The sequence below is a fragment of the Alligator mississippiensis genome, chromosome 2, assembly GCF_030867095.1.
Source record: "Alligator mississippiensis isolate rAllMis1 chromosome 2, rAllMis1, whole genome shotgun sequence".
Classification (NCBI taxonomy): Eukaryota; Metazoa; Chordata; order Crocodylia; family Alligatoridae; genus Alligator; species Alligator mississippiensis.
Window position 1 is genome coordinate 119,217,244 of NC_081825.1, and position 26,423 is coordinate 119,243,666.

Genomic DNA, 26,423 nt, shown 5'->3' on the forward strand with positions numbered 1-26,423 from the left:
CTCCTTTACCCTCTGTCATGAAATAAAACCGTAGCAAAGTCCTGGCCGCTCTTTAAACCCCACTGTTTGCCGCACTCTGTTCAGCAAGAGCGAGGAAGCGAGGAAAGGAAGAAGGAAACTCTCCTTCGGTCTGTCCCGGCCCAGTGCTCCCAGCTGGGCGCGGCGAACCATCGCAGCGCTCGCTTGGCTCAGGAGCTGAAAGGACCCCCGGGGCTGGGCAGGCTCCTCTTCGCGCGCTGATTGGCTGGCGGCGCAGATAAAGCCCCGGAGCTGGGGAGGCGGCTGGCAGACGGCGCGGGGCGCCCCGGGGTGAGCAGCGTCTGTATGCACACACCGGTCCTCACCCCGGAGCGCGTGCGGCGGCGGCTGCGGGCCCACAATGTGACGCGGGAGCAGTTCATCGCCCTGTACGGGCTGCGGCCGCTGGTGTCCGCCCCCGAGCTGCCCGGTCGTGCCAAGCTGGCCGTGGGGCTCCTGTGCGGCCTCATCTGTACCCTGGCGCTGGCGGGCAACGGGCTGGTGCTCTACGTGCTGAGCCGCCGCCGCGCCCTGCGCAGCGCCACCAACATCTTCCTGGGCTCCTTGGCGCTCAGCGACCTGCTCATCGCCCTCTTCTGCGTGCCCGGCACCCTGCTGCAGAGCCTCGCCTCCAGCTGGCCCGGCGGTGAGTACCTCGGCGGCCACCAGCCTGGCTCTCCGGGGCTGGGCTGCGAGCAAGGGTTCAAAGCTGCCACTCATTTTGGAGGCAGCTCATTGATGCCTAGCCTAAGTCATGCTTGGAGAGTCTTCACCCATGTGGGGGTGTACTTTTGTTCTTGGGGAGTGGGTTTCTGTCAACACTTTCTCACAATGGTTGCCTCAAAATTTTAAAAGGGGGGAGGAAGGCTTTAACTTGGATGATCAAGTCCTTGCTCACTCGCTCGCTGGCGACTTAGTGAGCGATGTAAGGAACAAGAAGGCGGCTTTGCATGCTTGTTTGCATTTTTTTCAAGTGTCTGATAAATATGATAATGTTGAGCTTCCAGTACGCTAGCTTCGTATTTAAGACCTGGCAATGCTGGGGAGTTTCTGCCTGCACACCCTACCTCCCTCCCTCTGCTGTGTGGGGCTCCATCCCGTGCTGTGAGCAGCGAGGGCAGGGGCCAGGACTTGCTGGAGGTGCTCAGAAGAGCTGGGGCAGCCCCTGGGCACTGGGGTGTTTCCAGGCTTTTGGACTGTGCTGGTTGCTCCCCTAACCTTTTTTTTTTTTTCCTGCCAAATGTGTTGGGGAGGGGGGTTAAGCTACAGCCAGGGCTGAGGACTGCAGCTGGCCTGTGCAGATGCTCCTGCTGGGAGCAAAGCTGGAGGTTCCTGGCTAGAGGGTCTTGCTCCTCTGCTCCAGGTCAGACCGATTGCCAGATTTGGGGTCAGGGAGGAATCTTTACCCCACTGGTCAGACTGGGGGAAGGGGAGGTTTTGCAGAGAGTGTGGCCCTCTCCAAGGTACCTCCTCTGTGCCTTCCTTCTTCCCCTTGGACCTCTTGAACACATTGAGGACGTTTCACAAAAGCAGGATGTGGGCTGCTAGGTCCCCTGTTTTGCCTGTGGCAGCCCAGGGTGTCAGGTCTGTGTTGTCAGGGTTGACAGCAGTCTGATGTAGAGTTTGGATGGTTATGGGATGGCTTGGATAGGGATGATCCTGCCTTGGGCAAGGGGTTGGACTAGATCAGTGGTTCTCAACCTTTTTTTTTTTTTTTTTTTTTTTTTGTACCAGGACCCATTTGTAAACATTGATGGCCAGTCCTGATCCAGTAAGTAGAAGACTCCCCCGGTCCTGCTGGGGCCCCTCACTCCCCACCCACTGCCCCTTGCTGCTAGGCTCCCAGGGGTGGGGGGCTGTCTGGGAATGGTGGGGCCCTCAAGCATCCTCTTGCAAGCTGGAACCTAGCCAACCTGCAAGGGCAAAGCCACATTTCTCTTGCTTTTCTTCTTTAAAAGAAAATCCACTTCTCAAGTTTGTTCATGACTCTTTTGTATATTCTTGCAATCCATAGGCTGAGAAATTCTGGACTAAATGACCTTGAGAGGTCTCTTCCAGCCCTACTTCTCTCTGACTCCTAGGGATGAGGCTGAAGTTGGTTCCTTAGTCCCAGTTCCTTGGGGTGACTCAAAAAGCATTTTGCTCCATCATCCCAGCCTAATCTCAGCTCCTTATTCAGGGCTGCGCACTTGATGCATGATATTATTTTACATTTTTATTAGGAAATAAAATTTCATCAAAAATATATAACTGTTGAGCAAGTCTAACCTGCAGACTTTACTAAAGATTAGCTCTGAATAAGAGCTGGGAGCCAGGAATCGGGAACCAACTTCAGCCTTATTTCCTAGGGGCACCTGAAAGGTATTCTGCTTATCAGGAGAAAGGGGCGGGGAGTGGTCAGGCATGACCGTTTGTATTACAACTCCGCCACAAGTATCTGGGGAAGCAGGAAGGGGATCAAGGATGTTTTGCCGTAAGGCCTTGTTGCACCTTAACTAAACTGTTCTTAAGTTCATATATTTAGCTTAATACTTGCAATCCTGAGAAGTCTATATATGTGGTCCCTTGTGTTCCTATTATATTCCATACTATTCAAGATACTGTCATTTGAAACAATTTAAGGATAGAAAATAGTGTCAGTAGTGTTTCCTAGCTCCAGACCACCCTAAGCGCCCTGTTACCTTACACTATGAGCTGCACAGATCTTGATCATCAATATTAGTGTTAGCTTGAGTTTTGGAGTAGCTGCATGTTCAGTCCAGCAGGGGCCTGGAGGAATGAAAGGTAAGTATCCCCACCTGCCCCATTCCAGCTCCCTTCCTGCCTCCTGGGGTCCTCTCTTACCCTACATACTCCCCTTCACCTGTTTCCTTACTTATGGTTGTCTATGCTGTCTGTTTCAGGGGAGCAGTCAGGAAGGCAGGGGTTAACCTGCTTGCCTGGCCCTGACACTGGGACCACTGCTCTTTTGCAGGCTGAGCCTGCCCAGAGAGCTTTAGTGTATGCAAGCAGACTATCCCTTCCCTACCTGCTCTCCCAGGAGACAGTGCAGGCAGCCTAAGCTGGGTGCAGGGGCAGTGAACCCTATCCAGACCAATGTGGGAGGTGCAGTGGGAGGTGTAGCGTAAAGTGGTTGTACCTTAGTGTAACATGAGCTGGGTAGCATGGATCAGAGAGAATCCTGCCCTAACAAGTGCTTAAAACTAGCTTCAGGTGTTAAGTGTACAGACAATCCAAGGATTCAGGGCTCCAGGAGCTGCCCAAAGTTACCATACAACAGGGCCCTTGGTAACCACTAAGGGTTTCTTTTCAAAGCAGCCTTCAGAGTACAGAAGACTTGCCACTTCCTGAGTCAGATCCATAGGTTCATATTGCCTAGTGTCCTGTGTCATCCTGACCCTGGCAAACACCTACATAGAGCCCCTTCATGGTCTCCTCCAGAACCTCCTGGTGAGGTTCTGGCTGCACTACTCCCCACACCTGTTTGTTTATGCACTCCCCATCTGTGGCCCCACTGAGTCCCCAGGATTCCTAGTCAGCCTTCTCCTAGTTAAGTTAGCAATCAACCTGAGCAGGAGGGAGGCCCTGGCATGGAGGACCCCTGGGGACTGTAGGGCCATTCTCCTGTCCTTTGTCCTTTCATCTTTCTGGGCAGAGTTTCACCAGGCAGCGTCCACTGGCTCCTTGGAAACATTGGAGGGTCAGTGAGCGCTGGCTCATGTGCTCTGCTCCATGTCTATCCTTGGAGCACTTATTTTAAACCTGTGACCTCACTCCTGTTCCTGTTTTCTCTTTAGGTGTTTCCTGAACTCACTTGATGTGTCCTCACTGGCCTACCTGCTAAGGGAGGCTTAGAGTTCTTCCCTGAGGGGCACAAGCTTATGATCCGCTAAGCACATCAAAGGCCTCTGTCATCTTGTGGATACTGAAAGGCAGAGTAAATGGGATACAACCAGAGTTTCCCCTTTGATTCCCCCCACCCCTTCCCTGCTTTTACCTTTAGGTTTCCAAATTTCTACCTATTTACATTCTTACTGACATCCTCCCTCACTTCTAGCTTCTCTCATTCCTTGGAGACTCCCTATGCCTGAAGAAAGGCGACTGCACCCAAAAGCTTGCTAAGAACTTTTTTCCAACTACTCGGTCTAATACAGGGGTTGTTGACCAGGGGTACACGTACCCCAGGGGCACTTGAGAAGGCCCTAGGGCAGGAGTAGACAACATTTTTTTTGGCCAGAGCGCTGAGAAAACCACAATATCTACCTTGGAAGGTGCCAGAGTGCTGACATGCTGAAGCCCAGAGCAGGTGTTTGCAGCCTCCTGGCTGCAGCCTGGGCTCTGTGGCTGGCAGCAGCTGCTTAGAGCTTAGACTGGCAGTGGTGTGCCGAGCAAAATGGCCTTGCATGCCATGCTTGGCGCATGTGCCGGGGGTTGCTGACCCTTGCCCTAAGGGGTATGTGCAAGTGGGTGAGGTAGAGTGCTGCCACACCATCCTGTGCTGCTGCGCAGGTGTGGCCCACCCGGCTGGACAGAGGGTGTGAGGGAAGCTTGCATGTGGCGGCTGCTGCCATTCCATGTCCAGCCACTTCTGGAGGTGCATCTGTAAGATCCAAGAATGCTGATGGTTCTCTTGTAGGGTATAGTAATTGTGGAAGTGGTGGAGATACGTTGGTAGGTTTTGCATGTCTTGTCATGGCATAGTTTGGAGCTATTTGGTGTGTTTTGGGCTGTAGGAAGTTTGCTCCTGGTGATGAGGTTAGCAAAGTTTTTGGTGCCTGTTTGAAGGCTAGGATGGATGGTTCTAGGAAGATCTCTTTAAGAACAGGGTCTCCTTCTAGTATGAGTTACAATTGTTTGAGGATTTTCTGTATAGGTTTGAGGGAAGGGGCCTGTCCTGTCTGTGATGGCTGCTGCAGTATTCAAGAGGTAGTCAGATGGAGGGGTGATGGTTGTTGAATTTGATGGAACTCAGTGAAAATGCCACAAGACAATAGGTGAGAAACAGGTAGGGGTGGAGGGAGTAGAATATTGATCTATAGGTGGAGTCCTTGAGTAGATGCAATGTCTCTTATTAGACCAACTAAGTAGTTGCAAAAAAGTTATTTGCAAAACCCCCCAAAAGAAATGAAGAATGGTGAGAGGTATAAAAGATGTCAGAAATCCCTCGGGTATGAAAAAGCAAGTCTTTAGAAACCTGTCTTGCAGGAATGCAAATTTAGGAGGGCTCCAGAAAATAAGAGCAGGTTGTTTACGTGTATAGATCAGATGCCAACCAAGTTGGGGGGAGGGGAGGGGCATAAAATTAGTGCAGTATTGCCAGCCCTACCCAGTCAAAAATCATAAGACAAACTGTTAAAAATCAAGAGATTTGGTATGTAAATAATGAGAGGCTATTTTTTAACTCTGTGTGGGGGGGGTGGTATTTGTGAAGGTGTGGGGGTGTGTGTGAGGCTTGGAGCCTGGGGGAGGGTGGTCCCTGCACACTATGGCAGGATGCAGGGTACTGTGGGTCAGGAGTGAGGGGCAGACACAGACATGTAGATGGGTTGGGTCTCGGGTTGTGCAACAGAACCACAGGTGGCTGAGAGCCTGGCCCAGAGACCACCCAGCCCTGGGCAGCCAGGAAGGCTCACACCTTCCTCCTCAGCCTCAGCCCAGCTGCCTGAGCAGCTGCCCCTTAGCACTTTTACATCTGCTCTGGTGGTGGGAGTGGTGCTTTAATTACAGTGGCTCTGAGAACTGCTCTAATTAAAGTGCCATGGTCTCTCATGTGTCAGGGTCCCCATGCTTAAAAATGGTGGTGGCAGCACTTGAACTAAAGCTCATTCAATGAACTTTAGTTGAAGCAACCCTGCCACCATTTTGAAGCACCAGGATGCTTTCGTGTTGTTATACCTTTATGGTGATCCCATGCATCTGAGTAATTTTCATAAGGCAGTTTTATTCAGTTTTGTGTGTGGCAAAACTGAGTAGGTAATTTCGACATTGCGTGTTGTGCTTTATTTACTAATGCAGTGTGTAAACATTTAACCGGTCTATGTATTAATGCTTTTTGATACATTCATATTATAATGGGGTGTGAGGGGCCTCCAAGTTTCTGTTTGGCCAGGGCCCCAATGAATCTTAATCTGCCTCTATGGAACAAGAGTCTGCCCTTTACCTTGGATTAAACAGATTTCACTTTTCAGAACATTTCAAACTTGCCTTACTACTTAAACTTCTGTTAAGTTTCCACTGGGGAGGGAGGAAAAAGAGTATTTATGCTTACACAGAGTGCCTAGACCTTTAGAAATGTGCCCCCTCACACTACTTTTTAACCCCACAGAAAAAACACAAATCAGTCAAGGCAATGCAAAACACATCCTTGATTGAAGCTGCAGAACTTAATGCATCTGTGACTAATGACCTTCCATTTGTTTGACAGTCTTCAAGTGGAGCCTTTCTACAGCTGGCTGATGTGGAAAGACCACTGAACTCGGACATAATCCTATTGATTAGATTCCCTTCAGAAACAAGTAGATCAACCTGCAGAATTAGTGCCTGTGTAACAAGTTTGTACCTTTGCCAGCACTATGTGAACAAACATTGAGAAGGGTACTCCTTCTCCCTCCTCCCCCCCATGATAATTGACAAGTGGTAAGAATAATAGGTAACGGTCAATTTAGAGAGAAATGTGATGCAGGGTTTTGGAGATCTTGTCAAGGCTCCAGCTGTCAACCTGGGCCCCTTTCTCACTCCAGGCACATCCACCTTGGTCCACTGATTAGAGACCTCAGCCCCTGGGATTTAGGCCTCAATAGCCATCTCCATCTACCAGTGTCTGCCCCCCAACTGGGAGGTTGTTTCCTAGCCCCTGTTGCAAAACAAAGGGGCACACCTAGTGCCCCATTACACAGCATCTTCTACCTCTGTAGCCACAACCCAGTCTTCCTGTACCCAAGCCCAAATCAAGCCAAATAGCACAAACTGTCCACTTCACAAAAGAAAAAAGACTTCTTCCTCCTGGGCTTACCTGCTTAGCAGTCTTTCTTCCCCAGTTTCCCAGGGAAACATGGATATATGCCAAGCTCCTACAGCACACACAGCCCTTTTTGCCTTTATGTAGCCCCAGGCTGGGTTTAAATCCCTTAACTCGGCCGCTGAGTCTCTGCTGGAGAAACTCAGCAGATCACATGGGCCTGCTGCTCCCACCAGCCAGGTGCAGCTGGCCACTTGTTAGCTGCCTGCCTCCCTCAGTGCCAGGTTCAGGCCACCTGCACTGCTACCCTTAACTGCCTCTCCCTCTAGCCTCACAAGTAACAGGCAGGACTCACTGTTACACAGATTAATTTGTGACTACACTAAATTCTAAGGCTAGGGACAGACATTACACACAAACCAGTTTAACTGATCAGAAACTCTTTTAAATCTGTAAAAGAACAGAAGCTCAGTGCATATAAACCAGTTTCAAAATGGCTGAAACTGGTTTGAGGTGCGTCTGATACTACATTCAACCAGATTTAACTGATTTGGGCCAAGCTGGTTTATGCAATGTCTGTCCTAGACCCCTTCCTAGTTTAGGTTAAATCAGTCCCCCAGAATCCCAGATGCTTTTGCTGGGTGGGGCTCTGCGCTCTGCTGCAGCCCACTGGGACTGGCCCCTCCCCTCTGCTCCCTGGCTACAGCTCTGGCAGAGCCTGCACATACAGGGTGTCTGCCTGGCTTTCTCCTGGTTCTCCCTCCCCCATCACTCCCTGTTCAAGTAGACACCTCTCAGCATTAGCTAGCAGACCACATGCTGGGTATTGGCTGTGCTGTGGGAGACAGGACAGTGGCTTAGGGCTCTTTGGAGTTAATAGGTAGCTGGTAATGTTCCTCGATTACCTTCCTTGGAATGAGGGATCCTTTTGTTTTGCTTATACTATTTACATTCTAGTTGTAGTTCAGTGTGTATTGCTAGTTGTTTTAAGGGCACTCTCTCCTGTCTCTTGTAGACTTCATCAGACTTGGATTGTTGAGGCTCCATGAACACTGTAGCTTAAATGTGCTATAGTCAAGTCTTTTTAATGACACAACAACACACTGATAAAAGCAGGACACTGTACTGCAGTTGAATACATAGATTTGTGTTATATCTACACAATAACATGAAGGTGTGATTTGCAGTACATGAGAGTGTAGTCAAGTCAGCTTAGTTTAGCTAGCACAGTAACTTTGCCAGTGAAGATGTAGAAGCATGTTTGTAGCTATGATAGTCCATGGAATATGAAGAAGCAAAGTTTCTTTGGTATTCTTTATTGGGTTTTAACTGTATAGCCAAAGAGACATGTTAGACCAAGTTTTGGAGATGAAGTGCCATCTTTCCCAGATTGGTTGTATCTGCTTTTCTCTAAAGTTAAGTATCAGGTATAACAATAACTTTTGTTTAACTCCATTATATGAAAAGTCTCTTTAAAGAAATCCAGGAGGCCAGTAAACTCATGGAACAAAAAAAATTTTCTAAAGTAGTTGCAAAACAAGCAAAAGGTAGCAGAAAATATGTAATCTAACAGGGTTGCTATTAATTTGTAGAGTTCGGAGAGGTTAGCAAAGGAGCAGGTACATTCTAATGAGCCATCAAATCACTCTCTTCAGTTTACTCCATGTAAAGCTATTAATTTTGTTCCCAGGCCCAGTTAAGGTTTCCTTGAATACCATGGACTCCAATAGATTGTGCAGATCTTTATAGCAAGGTCCTCTTACTTTCTTAAGTGTTTTAGCCTTCTCTGACCATAATAAACAATTCAGAAGTATTAATCTGTTATAATAGGCATCTAAGTTGATGCATTTCTCAGCTGAATAGTAGCAATTAATACCTCTTAGAGGATTTGTTTCAGGCCACTTGAAAACTCAGGCAGATATAATGGTAGTTGTATCAGTTAAATTTTTTTTTGTATAGATTTGGAAGGCTTTGTTTGCAAACACAAGTACAAAAGGCTTTTACTTTTCTTAAAAGAGAAATTACTATCTGAACCACAAAATAGCTGAGGCAAGAGTGTGTTGTACCTCCCAAATAAGGATTTTGCCAACCATGATCACTCAGTCAAGATGACCACCCCTCACATTACCACGGAACACCTTGGACACTTTTACATGTGCTTTGGGAGTGGAGGGGTGGGGATACAGGCACTTTTAATTGGAGTGGCTTCATGAGCTGCTCTAATTAAACTGCTTTAGCATCTCAAGTATCAGCATTCCTGTGCTTCAAAATGAGGGTGGGTGCTTGAACTAAAGTTCATTCAACAAGCTTTAGTCGAGCACCCCCGCCACTTTTGAAGTGCAGGGATGCTTCTGTTTCATGCATCAGCTGGCTGCTAATTAATTAAGTCTGTTCTGGTGTGCTATAATTACAGCATGTCAGAGCAGCATCTGCAGAAGCCCTTTATTTTTTTTTTTTTTAAAGTACAGAGCATAATTCTCATGTGCTCCAAAAATATGTAAGAATAAATGCATAGTATTATCCCAGCTGATATGTGAGAATTCTATGGTTGCCATATATAACTGAACAACAAGCTTGTTTTCTTCCCTGAAGTCAAATTATAAGACAAACAAATCCCACTTAGGTTAAATGAGCCAGATAACACTCTTCGATTATATGTAATGCTGAATTTCCTCAACAAAACTAACTGCAAGGACTCGATAAATAATATTCTTAGTAGAGGAAGTTTCCTTTGCATGGAGCCACATGCTTTTTCTACTGATTGATTTCAAAATACTGTAAATTGAAATCACATGAAATCTTAAGCAGACAGGGATGTAAGACGTGCAGATGAGGTGGCAGGAATAATGCAATAGAGATGCAAAGAGGAATTTAATGAAATACCATCTATGTTTTTAGTTTGTGTGTGGAATCAGTGGAAGGATATATATTAATCATTCATTAAATGAACAGTCCACTTGCAACAGACTATAACCAGACTATAGGGAGTAGTTTGATGAAACTTCTTATTCTTTGAAAGGGAAAAGCAATTATAATTAAAATGCCTAAGTAATCCTGTGGAAATGAGAATTTCTTTTGGGAATTAACATACTTTTGAGTCTAATTCCTCAAGCATTTTGATATTCAGTGTTGCTTTTAACAGTTTATTGGAACTGGTTAATAAAACTTTTGCTTTGAGTAAGGAAAAGGTTTTGGTAAATATTTAAGTAGTAATTTTTTGTATTTTTCTTCTATTTTAAAATGAAAAATTCTGACAGCCTGGGGCAGAGAGGAGGTAAATTCTGAGACATGACATTGGGGGAGGTTAGGTCAAATTTAAAAATGGCCACATAATCTAAGGTAAGTCCAGATGGGGAGGGCAGGTGGCAGGGTCCATGGGAAATGAGGGAGGCAAATAAGGTCCATGGGAAACCAGATGGAGGGGGCAAGCAGAATGTGGGGGGATCTGGGGGACTAATAAGGTCCCTGAGGGGGATGGGGGAGCTCTCCCCCCACCCCAACTTATTTCAATTGGCTCCCAGCATCCGGATCAGCTTGCAGGCTGGGGAGTTTGGCAGGCTTAGGTGGGGCTGGTTGGTCTGTGGTGAAGGATTGTTCTTCTGGGGAAGGGACAAGGGGCCAGGATGTTTAAATAGCCTAGTGCAAGGGGGTGAGTAGAAAAAACACAGCACTGGGGCTGCAGCCAGTGTCTGGGCTTTCCTAGCCTTGGGGCTACACTGAGAAGTATACAGAAGTTCAGTTAAATTGGTCTAGCTTAGCCCAATCTAACTACCTCCAGAAGTACAGTTAATTTGGATCAGGTTGGCCAATTTTAGACTGATCTAACCTTCTTGAACTCCTGTACTGTTCACACTTAGATCCTTAGTTAGGTCAATCTAAGTGTAAGGTATGCACCTGAGCAAGCCAAGTTAGATTGGATGGCTGTTTTTAATGCAGTCTAACCTTCCCTTAACTTCCCCAAATGTTTGTACCTAGCCATGCTGACAACATGGAGCTCTGTGCCAATGCACATGGGAAATGATACCACACAAAGAACCATGTTGCTGTTGCTGAGCTCTTTCTAACATCTGGGGTAGCTCAAGTATCAAACTAACTGCGTTGCCTACACTGTAATATGTAGCATGGTAATTACCACTCTCTAGCAGACTAATCGATTAATCGAGTCTGCTCTGATGCACTGTAATTGCAGTGTGCTGGAGCAGCCCCACAGCAATGTGTACAGGCACACTAAGCTTCTGAGGAACGTCAAAGTTGAGGCACTTTTAGTAGCATAGGAGACTTAATCAGGTATGAGATTCAGGCATTCATCTATGCCTATGGAATTCAGGCATTTACAAAATTAGACGGCAGCTGAGAATAGGTTTGGAGCATCTGAACCTGGTCTTTGCTTGGAAGGCCAAGCTGTCCACAGGACAAAAATTCACAGTAGGAAGCTTTAGCTCAACCATCAGCAAATTAATGTGGAGTCTGGTGTTTTACAGTCCCTTGGGGGGGGGGGGGGATAACTTTTAGTGTGGAAGTTGTTTTGTCATCAAGGCTTTTTGCTGGTCAGCAGGGAGGAAATTTCCCCTTATGATTGAGATTGCTTTTGAGCATTTCTTTGTCTTCATCAGAGGCGCTGGGACACTAACTACAGCTAAAGCTTGGGATTTTTGACTGTGATACATTGCTCTAGCTGGTACTTATAAGATGCAGAGGTTCCTACACTTCCATTTAGTGTCATACCAACTGCCAAAATTGGGGTGAGGATAGAATTTCTTTCCTAGGTTGGATTTCCATGGACTCTGGTGGGATCTGCCTTCCTCAGACGCACAGGGCTCCTATACTAGGGGCAGCCAATTATTTCAGGTGGAGGGCCACTGAATGAGGTTTGGTGAGCTTTCAAGGGCTGCATAGGTAGCCCCACCCCTTGACAGTTGCCCCACCCTCTGGTTACCATCTTGGGACCAGAGGTCCCATCCGTGACCCCCCTCCCCCCACCTTTGCCACTGGAAGTCCCTTCCCCAACATTCCTCACACCCACACACTGCCCACCCAAGCTCTGTACTGCTGCTGCCCCCTGAGCATGGGCTCCATGCTGCTGCCCAGCTGCAGCCCCTACTGCTTCCCTACCTTGCTGCCCAGAGTGAGCAGGACACGCAGGGAAGCCAAGCAGGTTCCTGGCACCTGCAGCAGTGGCAGCAACAGCAACAGCCGCACTTGGAAGCTGTCTGCTGACTGGGCCAGGCCCTTCTGCCCAGGAGGGTGGGAACAAGGTGCAATAGGGTATGTTGGGGGCATGTGTATACGTGGGCGCTTCATTCCCATCCTCATGGACAGAAGGGTTGGGTGGGGTATAATCCATTGGTAGGTGCTGTGGGCTGGATGAAAGTGCCTGGTGGGCTGAATCTGGCGCGCAGGCCCACCCCATCCTATACACATGTAGGGAGCCTGCTCCAACACACTGTAATTCTGAGTATGGAAATTGATGCTTTCCAGCGTCATGTGTATCAGTCCCCACACTGAAAAACGGCGGTGGGACACTTTGAACTATAGTTTGTTCAAAGTGCCCCACTGCCATTTTTCAGCGTGGGGGCACTGATGCATGTGATGCTCCAGGCACTTTTAATTAGCATGGTTCTTGAATCTGCGCTAATTTAAAGCACCCTCTACGCCCCCCCAGAGCATGTGTATAAACGCCCATAGGAGCATGGTTTTTTTTCCTCTGGTCTTTTGAATGTATATTAACCAGCTACTTGTCACTGTGCCAGGGCACTGATTGCCCTCAGTATGCTGCTTTTACCAGTTGCACTTCACAAGGTCTTCTCGGTGTTTTGGGTGCTGTTCCTTGCAGTTATGACTTTGAAGCATCCTGGGGTAAATAATAATTTCTTGTCAATTCACAAGATTGGACTCAATGGACTTGTACAGTTGTATGTTCTTATTGAAATACTGGGCTTGGGTACTAAAAGGGCAGTTTAATGCTATGCCTTACCATAACCATCTTAGAGATCTGGTCCTAAATCTATGAATCAACGAGTTTTCTAAACATAGGAAACCTGATGCAGGTCTTATGTACATGGATAAAGAGTTTAGAATAGCTATTCCAAAATCTGTCCTGTGGACAGCCTGTTACAGGTATCATTTGCTTTCTGGAGTAATTAGCACACTTATGAAGTACTGATTTTGTCAGAGAGTGAATTTTATTCCTGAATGTAGTTTTCATATGGGAACAATTTTGGAATATTTATCATGAAATATCTTATTTCAATATTTTATAGCTATTTGGTCAGTTTACTTGTGTAGATAAGTATATAGTCTCTCCTGTAGGAAAGTAAAGGGTATGACTTAGTGTAACATGGAAGCAAGGTACAACCCTGCTACACTCACCTATGGGCGAGCTGATGCTGGAGATACAGCAGGGAAACTCTAAGAAATTTTTAAACCTGGTATTCTAGTATGATGTAGGGGCCGCAGGGAAGTTAAAAGGGACGCTGGAGCAGCAGACAAAGGAGGGAGACTCCAGATTGCAAAATGGAAGGACTTTCCTCTGGAAAGGGGTCGGAACTAGGAGGTAGAAACTCACCTGGGCCAGCACGTAGGTGAGGGCAAAACAGATGCCAGCAGGATTGGCTGGAGACAGTGATGCAGAGCAGAGATGACAGAACTGTACTGGGATTACTTGAGACTCTGAGAAGCTGAGGATGGCCCGGGTCTGCAAAAGAGAGAAAAAGAGAGCTAGGGACCTTTTGAATGGGACTGTGAGTAAGGAGCAAAGCTCCAAACAAAGGGAAGGGCCCAATTTGGGTGTAGGCATCCCAGTTGGAGAAGACACTTTCTGCCGGGCAGAAATCTGACTTGGGTGAGCGAGCAACCTGACTGCCACAGAAGGTGGAACGGGCATGAGATATGACCACCCAGAATACGCAGTGGAACCTGTCGGAGATCAGAGCAGCTGTCGGCAGCCGCTTGCTGACCACCCCCCCCACCAGAGCAGTAAAATTTTCACCTGACAGGCGGGTAGTGATGGATGGGGTGGAATTAACCAGGCACAGACGCGTGTTGGTTATAGGAATTTGTTTACTTACGTCGCTCAGATAGTGATGCGCGACGTAGGCTGAGCCTTTGTTCTGTTGCAGTTTTTCCGGTTATAGCGATTTATAATCAAACATATGGTTTCAGGTTGCAGCTAACGATACAACGATTACGATCAAGCGTACAGTTTCGGGTTACAGCTAACGATGACGGACGTGGCGCCGGGAACGAGCTATCGTGCCTGCAGGACTTTGATACGTCAATATTTACGCTGACGGGAAGCTATTGACAGCTGATCAGACTGTCAGTTTACTCTGATGATGATCTTAGGTTTCTCCTTAGAGATTCCCGCAGAGGTCTCCGACTTAGGCGGAAGTTGTTAAACTATTTATAGACAGAGGTGTCTCTCAGAGATATCCAATGATGAACTGCTAAATGGAATCTTTAATTATCTGGCAAGCAGCAGTTCTTTGTGCTCTCAGGTTGCTATCAGGTTACAAGGTAGTGGGTTAGGTTTTTAGTATATTACGTGTGAGGCACCTACGCTTGTTCCTTGACCAATTGCAGGGATTTATGGCAGGGCTATCCCCTTTCACCCTGACCAGTCTTAAGTTTCGTTTCTCGTTTGTGATGTGGGCATAAATTATATACAGCTCTTCGCCAGGATTTTGTTTTAACCCTTAGTTGATCAGATGATGGTCTGAATGGTATCTCTTGCAAGTGACATGGGCACTGATTAATTTGGGTTGTGACAGAACCCTGAAGGGAACTGAGACTGTAAAGGGATGAAGTTTTGCCTACGATTTGGGTTGATTGCAAAGGGGACTGTAAAGAGGAGTCCCAAAAGACATTATAGGCTGACTAGGGTCTGCCCTGAAGAGCGAGCCTCCAGAAAGAGGGGACAGGATGGGGAGGCCCAGCTCCTTGCCCTAAACTATTGGCTTGATTTGTTGAACACTACAATTTGAGAAACTAGGTAAAGGACTGATAACATCCTCAACTGGCCACTGAGGCACTGATCAGAAGTAAGACCATACAGAAACTTGTTAAGGGTTCCAATAACAGGCCTGTGTTAATAAGATCTAAGGGTGGAGACAGACATGGTATAGGGACAGGTGGAGCCATGAATCTTGGCTCGGACACTAGGGCCACACCTATAAGGCAGCCTCTCAATTTTTTTTTTTCTTTTTATAACCAAAAATTACAACAAGACATGGTAGGCAATGTCAGGCTGCCCAAACAGGAGGAATTCCCAACTCCTGTCACACTTAACAGAATTTTAGTGCATTTCTATTAGATAAAATACCTTATTCAAATAGATTGGAGGTCTGATTACATTTTGCCTCATCAAAATAACCAAAAATAGAAATGTGAAGAAGAGGTAGATAGCATTTTGTTCCAGCAAAAGAACAACAATTATCTTTGTTGCACTTCTAGGTAAGACTGTTTGTTCTCAGACCTTGGTTTTAAAGTAGAATCCACTCTGTTTATTCAAGTGCAAAATCCTCTATGTGATAAACTCTGAAACGCTTGGTAACACTTACAAAGGACAGTGGAGCCCGATTCAAACCTGTTCTATGTCCATGTGATGACAGGCCTTAACTTTCCTAGCCTTTTGTATTCCCATAAAAAATGTTAACTTCATACAGCTATGTGCTTCTGTACAAATAAGTTTTTAATTTCTTGCTAACCAATCATTTAAATGAACAAACATAATGAACTGTTAGCTTCCCTAATGTCACATAAGAACATCTAAGACTTTCAGAAGTGTACAGGCAAGGCAGTTTCTGTACAAAGGTCAGCAAGTAACAGTAAAGAAACCAGTTCTAGACCCATACATTAACATTAATGCAAAAGTATTATTGTTATTGACAGTCCTGTGTTTAGGTGGATGGTGAGGTCATGGGAATACAGTTCTTTTTTTCGATACAAATGTAGAGTTTTTCTAGAAATAGCTTCAAGCAGATTCATTTTGTGGAGATTTCTCTCTTTTTTTTTTTTTTTTCCTTAAAACAAGAATAAAAATGGCTGTTGTTACACTTCCTGGCCGTATGGTCCAATCTGCTAAGGGGCCAGAATATATGGTATGTGATTTCAAGCATGTGTTCCTTTTCAAAGGAGCTGATATGAAAGTGAAATGAAATAAGAATTCAAACTTCTTATAAATAGGATAATTTAGGCTCTAACTAAAAACATCAATCTAAAACAGGGGTTGTCAACTGGGGGCACATGTAGCCCCAGGAGTACTTGGGAAGGCCCTAGGGGGTACACGTAGGCAGACAGGGATGGAGCGCTGCCACCCACCACCCCGTGCCACCACCTCCCAGGAGCAGGGCTGGGGCAAGGGCAGCAGCATCCCTCTGTGGGCCTACCATTCCACGCTGCCACTGCTCCGCCTGCGGCTGCTGTCACCCCCTGCCCCCCCCCCCCCCCCCCCCCGGTGTCCAGCCTCTAGGGGTTCACTTATTGAAAATGGTTGAAAACCTCTGATCTAGAGGTACTGTGCAGCCAATTTCTTTTCCTGTGCTACCATTTTCTGTATCTTAAACACAAGGTTTCTTGGTTTCTTTGTTAACACAACTACTTGACTCATGGACTATTGGCTGGATAATTTCATGCAGATGGTTCTAAAGAATCAAAAATCCCTCAACTTTTTAAGAATAGTGAGTGATGAGCAGGGATCTTGGTTTTCTGTTTGCAAAAAAAATGTGGGTTTTCCCTTTTTAAAGGAGAAAACTATGGGTGTCCCCTTGCAGGCTGGCAGCCTTCCAGCCTGCAAGGAGCTGCTTGGGGTTGAGGGTAACGGGAGGAAAGTAATTGGAGGCAGGGAGCACTACTTGCATGTGCACATGCACTAGTGTGTGGCCAGCATACAGCCAAGCAGGGAAGGTGGGAGCAGCTCAATGCAGGCAAGTCTGTGAAATGAGTTGGAGGTCCAGGGCTTGGGGACAGTTTGGGTAGCTGTGAGGCATATGTATGGGTGGGTGGCAGGGGTGTTGGGGAGGGGGGTGGCGCTGTGGAGCAGGGCATGGTGTCCAGGTGTTGTGGCTGCAGGGAGCCTGAGGCCAGCGAGTCCAGCTCCACATTGTTGCCAGTGTGGCCTTTCTGGAGGTGCCTGCCCCTCCAGCAGTGGAAGAGGGTGGGGCATCCTTTGGGGGCAGCGGGGAGCTGTGTATCCGGGACAGCACAGGCACTGGCCCCCAGTGCTGCTGTCAGGGGCATGGTGGCTGGGAGATGCTGCCTGTGGTGGGGCTGTGTCCCAGCCACCTGGCATAGTGTGGGAACCCCAGCCTGTGGCAGGGGGTGCCACAGGAGTCCCCTTCTCCTTCCTCCAGCCTGCATCAGTGTTGGAATTGCTCTGCTGCCACTCGCATGAGTGGGAACCACCACAACCTTTGTGCTCTGGCCTGAGCAGGACAGGGCCTGAATCTCCTTGCCTGCCTCCTGCTGCCTGCGTCATGATCCAGGCAAGAGCTGTGCTCTGCTTCATGCTACTACTGTGGAGCACAGTGCTGATCCTCCCCATTGTACCGCAGTCCCAGCTCCAGCCAGTGGTGTGGGGCAGCTTGTGGTGCCCTAGTTACTGCTTGTGGTTCTGCATGAGGGGTGCTGCATGAATTGCACACTGGAGGCTGTCTCTGCTGTGTCCCAGTAGATCACCATCCTGTGAGTCTCTGTAGGGCTGGGTGAGGTGGGGGCAGCCAGGCCATGGACACCAGCAGGGCTAGAGGGCTGCAGGTTGAGAATGAGGGGCACTGGCAGGGTCAGGGGGCTGTGGGTCAGGGGTGAGGGGAAGGGAGAGTATGGGTCAGGTGTGAGGGGCACCAGTTGGGACTGGGGATTTGCAGGTTGGGAGTGAGGAGCACTGGCAAAGTCAGGGGGCTGTGGGTTGGCATGGCTGGGGGGTGGAATGAGAGGCACTGGCAGGGCTGGGTGGGGGCTGTGACTTGGGAGTGAGGGGCAACGGCATAGGCAGGGGCAGGATACGTGTATCGGGGTTCCTCAGATACCCACAGCTGGACCCACATCCTGGTCAGTGAAGAGAACAGAGGGAGCTCTGGTTTTTTTTGGGTTTTTTGTGTGTGTGTGTGTTTTTTTTTTTTTTTTTTTCCCCCCCCCCCCCCCTCCATGATAAAAGAAACAAAACAAAAACCAAACACTAAAATATATAGGTATTTAGTGTTAGACCCTGACTTCATGCGGCACTGAACAACTAGGGAGGCAACGATCCAATTGCCCATGGATCCAGTTGCTCAAAGAGCAAACAGGGAGCAAACACCAGCATACATCGCTCACGACAGCTTTATTCAGAATGGAGACCACTTCAGGCGAGCTCCCAAAAAAAGAAAAACCAAGGAGCAGCAGTGAACATTAGTTCTTTTTACATTTTATACACCTTGGTTTATGCTTATTACCACTTACTCCACCTTGGTCTCTCCTTTGTTCCACCCATATCTTCTCCTATCTCAAGCTCCGCCTCTGTTTACTGTTTACTTTATTAACATGGGATTGCCTATGCATTTCATTCATATGTGCCTTTTTGCTAGGAGCATGTGCATAAGACCATGAACCTGGCTTTTCTCAGTCAATTGCTGTTTCTTGCTGACTCCATCTCCAAGGTCTTGCTTCTGCTTTATCTTCTGATGGTAGCTGGTGGGCTAAATCTTATTCTTCTTACACAGTCAATTTATATATCTTTACAACACCACTCCATTGTTAGAAAAATGCTTGCCTAAGCGTCTTGCAATGTTATTTTTTAATATATCATTCTGCATTGTGGTTAGGAGCTTTACTGAGACAGAGTAAAGCCTTGTATTCAGCTGCAAATCCAGTGCTCCCCAAGATCCAAATATCACCACCCTAACATTTAGAACTTATTTTATTATAATGATTGAGATATTGCTAGACTTCCAAAATGCTTTAAAATTGTAAATATATCAATAAAACATTGTGTTCAACTGATACGCACTACATACAGTGACATTTCATTTTAATTGCGGAAAAGCATGGATTTGGGGTTTTTTTTTAATCGGAGAATTTGAGATTCTTTATCAGATAACTTGCAATTTTAAAATGGAAAACCAAAATCCCTGGTGATGAGCAGTTTCTGAAGCCTTATCCCCTATTCACAGGCTGGAGAAAGGAGTATGGCTGTGGGAGCCAGGATCAATGAGTTCTATTTCAAATGCCTCACTGATTTTAAAAATGATCTGGAAAGTTAATTCCTTAAGGCTCAAGTTACACAGATTATAAATATTTTCTCAAAGTTCTTGAGAGTTATGTGATTGTGGAGCTACCATAGAAAGAACTGTGAATGCTGTACTGCAGAATGTTTCTATTCAGATTGGGGTGCAAACATGGAGACAATGAAACTCCATGTCAGTCTTTAGGGTCGCTTCTTCAATTTATTGAAGCAGAACAGGCCACAAAAGCCAAAAAAGTCCCTGACCTCTGGCAGCCTAATACTCGAAGCTGGGAGCTAATAAGCTGCTAGATGAGGTAGAGCCAGAAGATATCCTGCAAAGCTAGGGTCAGGCCTCAAGGGCAGCTGTGAACCCCCACTTGTGGCTGTGTAGTTCCTGTTTGGCTCCAGCTTTGCATACCTTCACTCTTATTCTTTTTTGCCTTGCTGCTGTTAATGGGATAAAATGAGGCTGCCTAGGGTCCCAGAGTGAGTCCTGATCCACTAGCTGTTGTTGGGTCCTTCCCAAACCCTTCTGACCTCCAAACAGTCAGTGGGCCCTCCTGCCCATCTGTGCCATAGGGCACTAGTCAGCTTAAAGATTAATTTTGTGGTCTCTGAGGTCTCCTACAGCTAAGCCCATAGCTCACAGGTGTTACCAGTTACTGATTTTAGTGGGTGCTCAGCCCCAGTCATCTCATGTCTCTCCAGGCCTCAGCCTTTGCCCCTTCTCTGTCCTTACCAGCCTCTGCCCCATTTTCTCTTGTGGGGCCCACTGTGCTGGACCTCACTTCTGGTCCAGTCCCTGTCTCATTCCTTTTCTAGTCTCCACCCTTTTTGGACACTGGGCCCCTAGCCTTGTCTGTTTAGCATCTTAAGTCCAGCTTCAGGCAGGGTTCAAAGCAGTCATGTAGCCTTCAGGCAGCACTGGACCTCCATTTCTCCTTGCTAGTCCCAAGCCTGGGTTACTGGTTAAATATAACAAAAGAGCAAACTCCCTGGCTGTAACAGATTTCCCCAATACTGGATTGCCACATAAACATCAGCTCCCTGGCCGACCTACTACACTTAGGGCTGGATTAAGCCTTTAGTGCACCCGAGGCAAACAAACTAATGGGCCCTGGGCCAGTTGGGACCACACCCCCCACCCCGGGCCTGCCACCCGCAGGGAATGGGGCTTGGAGCAGCATTGCCAAGTCTCACATTGGGGGGGGGAAGCACTGCCTTTAAAAACAACCCCAACATATTTCAAAGAGAGGGGAGTGGGGGTGGGAAGTTGTAAGGGGTTGTAGCTGTGTGCGGGAGGGGGCAATAGAGCATGTAGGAGGGGGGGCTGTGGGGGCAGAGTGTAGGTATGAGGGAGGGAGGGTGGGTGGGTATGGAAGCCACCCCCCTTTTCTCTCTTCTCCCCCCCTCCCCCCCCCGGAGTGGCACACAGCCCCACGGCCAGCAGGGCTGCCCTTGGGACCCACGCAGACACCAGTGCCCAGTGATGTGCAGCTCTGGCCAGTGCTTCACAGTGGTGGCAAAGCGCAGCCCTGCCAGCCTCTTACAGTGGGCTCTGCACAATCTATGTGCAGCTCCTCGCTACCAGGGGGAAGCAGTATGGGCTGGAGCCGGCTGCCTTCCCTGCCCCCACTTCCCACTATCTGTATGGCAAGGGGTGGGGAAGACAGCCAGCGCTGAGCTTTCCCTGGTGGATGGGGTCATTTGCAGCGCCACCACAGAAGGAAGGACCAGTCGTCTTCTCCCCCCCCCCCCCCCCCCCAATCAGGGCCCTAGGCATGTGCCTAGTTTGCCTATGCATTAATCTGGCCCTGACCACACTCCCCCTGTACCAGGTTCTACTTCCCTCAAGTGTAGGTATCTTGCTTGCAGATTTGGGGGCCTTTCAAGTCAGCTGAGCAGTCCCCTTCAGTGTTCCTATTCAGAAATGTTTTCCTTTTCAGCCTGCAGGGCCAGACTAACTTCCTGGGCTCAGGTGCTGGCTTTGTGTCACCTAAATCCAGCCCCATCTGGTCTTGTGGTTCTGCAGGCACTTACAGGTGTTCCCTTTCTATGCCTTAGGATTAGGCTGTTTTTTCTGTTGGGGCTTGGCCCAGCTGACTGCAGCTCTGGGCTTCTGAGCTGCCTGTAGATGCACCCTGTTCGCACCTTGGTGCTCTGTAACTGTCTCTGGGAGGGGTATAGCAAACCCCCCAGTTTCTGTTGTTTTGTTTTTAGTTGTTTTTTGTATTTTTTTTTTATTTTTATTTTTTTTATTTAAAAATGCATTCCCTCCCCTTCACCAACCATTTCTGACTTCCTCTCCCTCCCTATTCCTTATAGATAAGTATAAGTGAGCTAAGACATAAGATAAGCTTCAGCATTTTAGTTGGGTAGCAAATTGTATTTGTTTTGTTTGTTTTTTTTCTCCTTTTATATTGGTTTTTTTTGTTTGTTTGGTTTTTTTTTACTGTTCTATATTACTGTTTTACTGATACAATATGTAGGCCTATATCGTATAGTATGTTAGCATAAGTTATGTCAAGTTTCCATTTTCTTTGTCAAGTCTCCATCTTGTCCCCATGCCCAGCTGTGTAACCCATGATTTACCCCTACCCCTCCTGTGCAACTTGGTTCCTGAATGAATGGGGATGAATGAGGGTGCTTGAGAGACAATGGCAGTAGGTCTAAAAATAGCTCCCTCTGAATGACCGAACCATCAACACCAATACCTGGACCAACGATCCAGCCCTTGGAACCATCCTCAGCATTCAAGACGCAAAAGATGAGGCAGTCCGCCATTGTGCCAAGGCTGCACATGCTCAGTAAGAACACCTGGAGCCCTCAGGAACAGGACTGACCTTGCCTGGACAGGCCCTCCCCATAGAAGATCAGAGGTAGTCTGCCCCATAAAAGGGGTAGTGAAGACTGACTCCTTGGGATGCCCTCTCCATCTGGACCAGCACCATGCCACACCACCCAGAGGCCCTGCCAGCGACACCCCCCCCCCCCCCCCCGGACAACACCTGCTGTACAAAGACACCTTTCTAGCCTGAATAGGTAGCTATCACCCCCACCCTCTCTTCAACCAAGAACTTGGACTCTACTTCTCTTCCCTACCTGGATTCCAACCCTTCCACTGAGTCTTTCTCCTGCTGCCAGTGTGTGTGGGAGTGCTTGTGTGAGTGTGTATAGGAACCAAGCTGTACAGTACAGTGCTCATTTAATAAAACTGTTATTTGGACCCCTGAGTTGCGTTTTGCTTTACTACAGTTCCGGCCCTGCTCCAACCTCTGCTCCTTGGCCCTCTAACTTCTGTCTTATTTCTCCCTCTCCTGCTTTTGGCTCGCTGCCACCTCCAACACCTGTCCCATGCTCCTGTGGCTCTAGCCGTCCTGAGCTCCTCTCTGCCTGCAAACCCCTGTTTCTTTGTCACTGTCTCATTCCCCACTGCCTTTTCCCTTGATCTTAGCTTTCTGCCTCTGTCTCCTGGCTGTTTCCTCCTTGCCACCGGGCTTTTTCCCTTGCTTACACCCTGGCACCAGGTGAGCCCAAGTAACCCCGGGGCCAGTTGACCTTAAGTAATCCCAAGCCTCAGTTCCTCAGCCAACTTCTCTCTAATCCCGGTTCCGGCAGCTTTCACTCCCTATACTTTAATTCTCTCTCACCTCTTAACCTTCCCCCAAGTATCCCAGGTACCCCAGACGCACGCACGCACGCACACACACAGTACCATCTAAGTTAGGAACTTACCTGTGTGTGTGTGTATACGTCATTATGTGCATGATATATGAATTAGTAATCCGTGTATGTGTACTGAGTGTATGGGTATTGATAATTGATTTTTGTCTAACTTTTGGTATGTATACTGTGTAGGTGCTTGAATTGGTGATAGGTGTACATGTGCCTAGGCTGGTAATTTTTTGCGGCGGGGGGGTGGCATGCCTGATGGGCTGTATGCACCCAATTAATTTTTTTTTGAGTGTGTGCATGTGCAATTGTACACTATGCCCTCCTGTCTAAGAGCGTGATATTGAGATCCTGAGCGTTGGCTTGACCCCACAGGGCAACAGGGGCAGCTACTACCTGTGTGGCTGTAGATCTGGCTGTTAGTTGGAAGCTGGTTTACAAGCAGTTAGCCTATATATTGAGTACCAGCCTGCCCAGGGCCAGTTTAGTTTGCTGTAGCTCCATCTTAAAGTAATAGGAACTCTCTGGCTCCCTATTAGACAGGGGCTTGGAGGAGCAGGATTGCCCAGCTCAGAGCTTAGTCTACCATACGGGTGCCTTAGGACTAAAAAAGTTGAGCACCATTGCTTTAACCTTTTTCATGCAACAGAGGGCAGGAATGAGACTTGGTCTGGATTTTTTTAATACACCTTTTTATTTTTCCTCTGTTTTCTGTTTCTCATAGTAGTTTACTCATTCTATAAAACTAATTCAAATTTATTTTTAATAAAATCAAATATATGGGAATGTATAATGCCCTTTTTCACCATTACAATTTTTCTGGTTTTATTGGGTTGTCTGCATATAATTCTAGGTACAATTTGTCAAAAAAAACCCCAAACGGAATGAATTATTTAAAGAGAATAAGCCAAACGTTAATGATATAAAAATGATAGTAAAATGGAAAGAATTGTCTTCAAATTATTTCAAAGGGAAAAGTAATAAAATAGGGCTGTGCAGAGCTTTGGTAGCCGATTTTTTGATTTGGAGGAGATTCAGCCTGATTTGGCAGCCGAATCTTGAATCCAAATCAAATCAGAAGACCCATTTAAAGGTCTGAATCGATTCAGAAGGCTTGCAGGAAACAAACTGAGAAGAGGGAGGGGAATGGGGTGATCTTCCATATATGGAAAAGGGGTGGGGGGAGAGAGGCTGCTCTGATACTGACATTTGGGGCTGGCCAATTACTTTTTTTTTTTTCCCTCTGAGTTCCTTTCCAATCACAGTGCTCAGGGGGAAGGATGTAGAAACAGCATATAAAGCTGTCTCTGAAGTGATATGTGCCTTTTTGTAACCTCTCTCTCTCTCTCTCTCTCTCTCTCTCTCTCTTGGAGCAGCAGTGTCTGAAAGGCTCTGGCTTGCAAGCTAGTCTGTTGTCTTGTAAGTTGTATCCAATCCTTTCCTATTTACCCTTGCCTACTATCCCTATTGTTATCCCTATCTACTCCTTTCAACTTATTCTTCCCCCAAAATCCTCTTATTTGTTCTGTTAGTCTGTTTTGAGTCTTTCCCAGCCGCAAAAAGAAATCTGTTTTTCCTGACAGTGTGTTATCACCGTGCAGGAAAGCACAACATATATTGCACACATGCGCACACTTTGCAGCACACCAAACATTATGAAATGTGATGAAAAGGCAGGTGCCAGGTCTTGTGGCAGGGGAGAGAGTGGGGGCAGAGAGAGAGCTGCAAGTTACCCCCACCCCAAACAAATACACACCCTCTTTCCTGGCAGCAGTGAGTCTTCTACTGCTAGTGGGAACAAGGAGGTTGTAGCCATGCCTGTACCTGCACCAAAACCACTAACCAGCAGCAGCATGACATTCTCTGCCCCAATTTCAGTTCCTAGCATGAGCCTCCCACTGCCAGAGGAGAAGCTGGATTTGGAAGCAGAAGAGCTGAGGGCCATAGCAAAAGAAATTCTGGGGAAGGAGGGGGAATCTGAGTTTGTGTTCCACACCCCTCTAAGTCCCCCTAAAGGCAGGTCTCCTTCTCTGGAAGGCGTTTTGGAGGAGGTAGTAGGGGCAGGTGGCTCAGCTTCTTCTGTAGTTGTGCCGCTGCCTGGTGATGAGAGGGATAAGGCAGGATCCCCATCTGCAACCTAGAAGTGGGATCATTTTGAGGTAGCAGATGATCCCAGGTACTCTACCTGCCAGCACTGGCAAAGGCAGATCAACCAGGGCAAGGGGGTGAAACACTTCACTGTCACAGGGATGCTGCTGCATCTCAGGAGGCAGCACCCCCTTGCCCTTGTTCTTCCTCAGCCTGACACCAGTGGGAGCACGCCCAAAAAAGAAGTCCCCTTCTCATTCCAAGGCCCCTGTCCCCAAGAAGCAGAGGCAGGCTACCCTGAACTACTGAGGAAAGGCAGAGACAAAGAGGGGCACATATTGTAGTTGAGTGAGGTTACCTAGAGCACTGGGGAGATGGTTGCTCTGGAGGGCCAGCCCTTCTCCTCCATTGAGCATCCAGGGTTCAGGCGGCTCATGGCCCCATCGTACCAAGTGCACCACCTTTAGCAGGATGGTGGTGCCCTCCCTTATGAGGCATGCAGGGAGTACTTGAGGGAGGAGCTGTGCAAGGCAGGGCTGCAGGTAGCCTTGCACTTCACTTCAGATATCTGGAGTAGCCAGGGTGAAGACTGTGCCTACCTCTCCCTCACAGGGCACTGGTGCAATCAATCAGGGCACCGGTGGGCTCTCCTTCAAGCCGAGGTGATGGATGAGTCCCACATGGCAAGGGAGATCATGGTGGCCATGAACCACATGGTGCTGGGGTGACACATTGGGCAAGGCAAGCTCACCCACGACCCCATTGTCAGTGACCACAAAACCAATATGGTCAAGGCGGTGCATGAAGTCAACTTTGTTGGCATCCGCTGTGTGGCACACAAGTTTCATCTCATAGTCAGGGATGCTTTGGAGGGGGACGGGGCTCCTGGTGACGGCACCGTCACTACCAGCCAGCTTATTTTGAAATGCAGGAAGGTGGCGGACTACTTCTATCGGAGCATCAAGGGGAGGAAGATGCTGTGGGACAAACAGGCAGAGCTGAGCACCCCACAGCACTAAATCATGCAGCATGTAGAAACTTGGTGTAACTGCATATACCTGATGCTGGAAAGGCTGGTGGAGCAACAGAAGGACATCCATGAGATGGGTTTGCTCAGGGAGATTGGGATCAGCGCCCCCCTTAACAGAGCTGAGTGGGATACCATCTCCTAGATCTTGGTGGTCCTCAAGCCCTTCCTTGAGGCCACCAAAAGCCTCAGCACTGGTGATGCCCTCCTTAGCCAAGTGATCCCCGTAGCGAAGGAGCTTGAGAATGAAATGGAGTAGTTCTAGGTATCGATGTTCCTGGCTAGGACAAGCTGCTTTCGCTAGAGATGCAGGCACTGGTGAAGCAGCTAAAGGAGGGAGTCAAAAAATAGCTGGATCCATTGTATAGTTCACGTGCTGACAGGCACGTGCGACCCAAGGTTGAAGGGGAGTGTCTGCAGCAGTAAAACCCTCAGTCGCTGGATGGAAGTGCTGATGAACA

General features: G+C 47.8%; 1 protein-coding gene and 1 long non-coding RNA gene across 4 annotated transcripts in view; one reads left to right on the top strand and one right to left on the bottom strand.

The window, feature by feature from the left end:
* Positions 1-227: 227 nt before the first annotated feature.
* QRFPR (pyroglutamylated RFamide peptide receptor) overlaps positions 228-26,423 on the top strand; it is a 41,290-nt gene continuing 15,094 nt past the window's right edge. The window contains exon 1 of one of the 3 annotated variants that reach the window (XM_006270471.4): positions 228-664. In XM_006270471.4, the coding sequence (XP_006270533.1) occupies positions 325-664 (340 nt within the window). In that variant the 5' untranslated portion in view covers positions 228-324. The remainder of the gene's footprint in view (positions 665-26,423) is intronic. The other 2 variants (XR_009459851.1, XM_019494793.2) reach the window with 2 other exon arrangements.
* On the bottom strand, positions 8,036-14,451 carry LOC109284946 (uncharacterized). Its single transcript, XR_002092587.2, has 3 exons — positions 14,044-14,451; positions 13,542-13,670; positions 8,036-12,827 (listed from the first exon to the last, which is right to left on the bottom strand). It is a non-coding gene; the product is annotated as an uncharacterized LOC109284946 (long non-coding RNA).